Source organism: Canis lupus, chromosome 18, assembly GCF_011100685.1.
Source record: "Canis lupus familiaris isolate Mischka breed German Shepherd chromosome 18, alternate assembly UU_Cfam_GSD_1.0, whole genome shotgun sequence".
NCBI classification, from domain to species: Eukaryota; Metazoa; Chordata; class Mammalia; order Carnivora; family Canidae; genus Canis; species Canis lupus.
Genome location: NC_049239.1, coordinates 40,471,770 through 40,476,775, shown reverse-complemented (window position 1 = coordinate 40,476,775; position 5,006 = coordinate 40,471,770). Strand labels below are relative to the sequence as shown.

Genomic DNA, 5,006 nt, shown 5'->3' with positions numbered 1-5,006 from the left:
ATCAGAAAGTAGAGTACAGACAGATGAAATGGCATATATCGAGCAAGTACATGGAAAGACACTCTATTTCTAGTGTAATTAATATGTAGTTCTTTATAGATCCATTACTTTAGTATCCACACCATGTATGGTGTGTATGTATGTATGTTCTGAAGAGATATAAAATATATGTGTATATGTTTATTCAAACCATATCTCATACCCTCAGTTAATTGTGTTGTTGATGTCTAATAAGCTCTTAAAATGTTACTTAATATTTCATTTGATGTGTTTGTTTTGCCATTTCTTGTCTTTGACAACACACGGGTGCTTAGGATAACAGGTATAGAATGCTCAATCCTTGAACAAAGAATCCTTACTATCTTATACTGGAGGTAGTGATTTAATAAACCAAAAAATATTAAAACAATACTTAAAAGAGATGGTTGCCTATGAATTATAAAAAGGGACATTTAACCAGAGCTAAGAAGGGGAAAGATTGTAAGGAAAATTTTCCTGAAGACATGATGGACTTCTTAATAATTTCAGCGCAATGGTGTAATTTACCAAGGTACTTTACATCACTCTTTATAACCTATACATGTTGGACTTCGTGAATTCCAAAAATACCAAAAAGGGATAACGGTATAGAACTATTCACCTCAAGACTACTGTAACTGTCAGACTCTCTGCCTGGAATCTTTTACTTTCCAACTTGCAGTTTTTTTCTTAAGATATGAGATTGAATATCATCACCCAGGGAAGTCTTTCTTCTGCACACTAGCTTTTGACATTCTAGAATTTTTCCATTTATTTTTAGATATTTTTCATTTTATCTAGATTATTAACTCCTAATATTTTACTTCATGAGAGTTTTAAGGCTTATGAACTATTATGAACTATTTGAGTGCTTAGCTAATTAACATTTGTTTATTCCTCTAGATTATAGAATTCATTAGTTTAGAACTACTGGATTTGTGATGAAATGCAAAGCATGTAAATATACAAAAAGTACATAGTGACTACTCAACAGTAAATCAGAGTATACTTGTAATAATGCTTAAATGAAAAATATATGAGTAGATATACGGCAAAATTAGAAGAGTCAGGATGTTTTGCATAAAGTAGTTTCATAAGTAAATTGAAGACCATAGTGAAGCAAGATAGGTTTGAGGAACTACAGCATTTTCCTATGGATGAATTTTAGTGCAGATACTCATTTATTTAAGTATTTGAGAAAATTATGTTTTTCATAGATCATACCATATAATTTTATGAAAATAACAATCACTATGTGTGCATGTGTGATATATAAATATTTAAAGACATATTTTATTTTTCAATTTTTCTAGGGCCCCTTTCACATCTTTGTTCCGTAGGCTATAAATCAGTGGGTTTAACATGGGAATCACAAGGGTGTAAAACAATGAAGTAATTTTGTCTTGATCAAGGGAGTAGGAAGAGCTTGGCCGGAAATACATAAAGAGCATAGTTCCCTGGAAAACTTGCAACAGCAGTTAAGTGGGAGGTGCAGGTGGAGAAAGCTCTGAACCTCCCTTCAGCAGAGCGGATCTTTAAGACTGATAAGATTATATAACAATAAGAGACAAGGACTCCTGTGATGGTACTCAGTTCAATGAAGCCGAAAATGGTGAATATCACTAACTCATTCACCTGTGTATCTGAGCATGAGAGCAATAGGAGAGGAGGTACATCACAGAAGAAATGATTAATCTCATTTGATCCACAGAAACATAAACTGAATGTTAATGTTGTGTGTATCAAAGCATCTGCCGTTCCCAGCAAGTAAACTCCAGCCATCAGCAGGGAGCACACTCTGTTGGACATGTTGACTGTGTAGAGTAACGGGTTGCTAATGGCCTTGTACCGATCAAATGCCATCACTGCCAGCAGTAGACACTCAGAATCTACAAAAGTACAGAAGATCAAGAATTGCAGAGCACAGCCTATGATAGGAATGATTTGTTTTTGGCAAATAGATCCACCAGCATCTTGGGCCCAATTGCTGTGGAATAACAGAGGTCACAGAAAGAGAGATGGCTGAGGAAAAAGTACATTGGTGTATTCAGCTGAAAATCCATTCTAATTAGAATAATCATTCCAAGATTTGCCAGGAGATTAATGAGATAAATAATCAGAATGATGGTGAATAGGGTCACTTTCATCTCAGGATTATTGGTAATTCCCAAGAAAAAGAATTCAGTCAAGGAAGAGCAATTTCCTTTGTCCATCCTTCTTTCTGCTTCTTCTGAACTGTTTAAAAAATGATCAAGCAAGTGATAGATCAAGATTCGACTTTACTGAATACACAATACACTATCTGTAAGACAAAATATGATTTTATATTATCTTCTTAACCCTCAGGAAAGAGCCCAATGAGTGTCACATTCAAAGAAACATCATTGTGTTATGAAAAAACTGAACATGGTTGGGATAGAAAGTTGATAACTGTGGGTTCTAACTACATATGTCTTTCCTGAGATATGTTACTTGTTTAGGCTTCTGTTGTCCAGTGTCAAGTACTAGATCTGAATAAACTGAAAGTTGCTCTAGATCCCTAATAGTATAAAAGAAACTACAAATTGTTGAGAAAACTCCAGAAGATACTGGACAATGTTAGACAATAATAATTTAAATAAAAAATAATAATAATTGCATGTGCTGCTTTATTACAGAAAAATAATTGAGTTTATCACTGAAAATGATATTGCATATAATACATGAAAATTATTATGGTATAGTGTTTAGTATATGGGTGTATGCTGACTTTAGCGTTTACTGAAATATGAATATGTTCTATACAATTATTCTATCACTCCTCCTCACTGGTTTGCCACAGCATTTAGAATGCATTTAAAAGACTGACCTTTGCTATAGGACAAATCCCTGAAAGACAAAGTCTGTTGATAAACAGAAGAGGAAATAACAGACTATCATGTATAAATTTGCATATCTTTGGGTTTTAAGTTGTCTTTTCCATCAAAATAAAAAAAGAAAGAAGAAAAACAAATGTTTCTGAGATATATAACCTCTTGTCTTGTGTTTATATACACATTCTGTATGTGTGTGTCTGTTAATATACAGAAATTGTAATGTGGGTGGTGGTCTCATTTTTATTTTTCTAGATTTAAATACTAAGATATGTAGTCTATATATACTTGGATTTATTTGTAATGTGTTATCTTAATTATTTTTTGATAAAACTAGAGCAAATCTCAAGTTTACATGTACAATATCACTTGCATGGTGATAAACAGTGATAGTGTACCTATTGAACTTGGTTATCTTTACTAACCTTACACAAATGACAAACAAGGTCAAATCCACACAGATCTCATAAAGAAATATCATTGTTTGGATGATAGGTTGCAGAATTTGTTTAACTTAGTTACACAGGTATAAAATGATTAATTTATAAATTCCTTAATACTCAATTCCTAATTTTTCCAAAATTAGTAAGGTACTCTGCATCCTATATTTTTAAAATTTAGTTGTTTAGGAACTTACCTGAAATGATCATATTTCTGTTCTTATTTCTGGCACATGAACAGAAAGCAGATGGCATTTTATTTCTACCTGGTGACTTTGGGGACTTTAATCTCTAAAGACTGCCTTCAGTCTTCTGGGTTATATGAACATGATTAATTAGATTTCTGCTTCTGTATTTTCCCTCATGAATGTTGCTTCAAAAGCTAGACTTTCAATTCTTTGCTCATTACCAAATTGATCGTCAGAAATTTACTAGAATTTATTCCAATGCTATGCTCATGGCCATGAATCTACAGCCTCCTCCAGTGAAAACGAATGTCTAATTAAATTCAAATAGACTTTCTACTTAATAATTTTCAGTTCCTTTTCATTGTTCACCCTGTTTCTTCCATTTCTGCTTCATCTCCCATTTGGAAGTATGATAATCTTACATACTGCTTTTTTAAGTAGTCATTGTTTGTTTCCTTTCTCTCAACTACATCTCAACCACCTATATTTTTGATTGTGTAGAGGTGCAAAACTTTTTCCTTCTTCTAGGTTCTTTCAGTGGCCTAGTAATTAAATTGGCATAAGGCAGATTAACAGGAGAAAACAAATTTAATTTCATACATATGAAAGCCCCATATAAAATATGAGCTTTAAAGAAGTAACCAAATCAGGCAGCCTTTGTACCTTTAGTCAAGAAATTGATAAATCTTGAAGAATTGATAAGGCAGAGGTTTGGCCTCAGGGTAGTATATTAGTGAGGAATTAATGTTTTGTTTGTTTTTACAGCCTTCTTGGGCCTAAATTCCCTCTCTGGTAATAAGGATATCACTGTACCACCTGGTACAGGGAGATTAATTTCCTGCTTTCAGAAGCCTATTCTGCTCTCCTTCAACTGTATAACATTTACTATACCTAACATCCCTTACTGAATCATTTGTTTTGCCTATTTGTGTCTTTTTACACTCCTACAATCCTTAATATAGACTATGCATAAGTAATGACTCAGTAAATGTGTGGTATTAAATATTTTCCTGTTGTTAGGCTGGTAGATATTCAACAAAGAGGAGAAGTAAATGTTTCTACTTATATAGTTCACGTGTGTGAGGATGAACTTTTATTCTTTTTTTAATTTTTAAAAAGATTTTATTTATTTATTTGAGAGAGAGAGGGAGCATAAGTGGGGGGAGGAGAGGCAGAGGGAAAGGGATAAGAAGACTCCCTACTGAGCAGGAACCAGGACATGGGGCTCAATCTTAGGAATCAGAGATCATGACATGAACAAATGTCAGACATTTAACTGACTGAGGTACTCAGGTACCCTATGGGATAAACTTTTATTAAAAATGTATTGGAGGGGCAGCCCAGGTGGCTCAGCGGTTTTGCGCCACTTTCAGCCCAGGGCCTGATCCTGGAGACCTGGAATCGAATCCCACGTCGGGCTCCCTGCATAGAGCCTGCTTTGAGCCTGCTTCTCCCTCTTTCACAGAGCCTGTGTCTCTGCCTCTTTCTCTCTCTCTCTCTGTCTCTCA

At 34.2% G+C, this 5,006-nt stretch overlaps 1 protein-coding gene across 1 annotated transcript; it reads right to left on the bottom strand.

Moving 5' to 3' along the window:
* Window positions 1-1,298: 1,298 nt before the first annotated feature.
* OR5W2 (olfactory receptor family 5 subfamily W member 2) lies at window positions 1,299-2,231 on the bottom strand. Its single transcript, NM_001389065.1, is given in 3 exon segments — window positions 1,299-1,483; window positions 1,485-1,958; window positions 1,961-2,231. Coding segments are annotated over 3 exon segments (930 nt in total).
* Window positions 2,232-5,006: the final 2,775 nt, after the last annotated feature.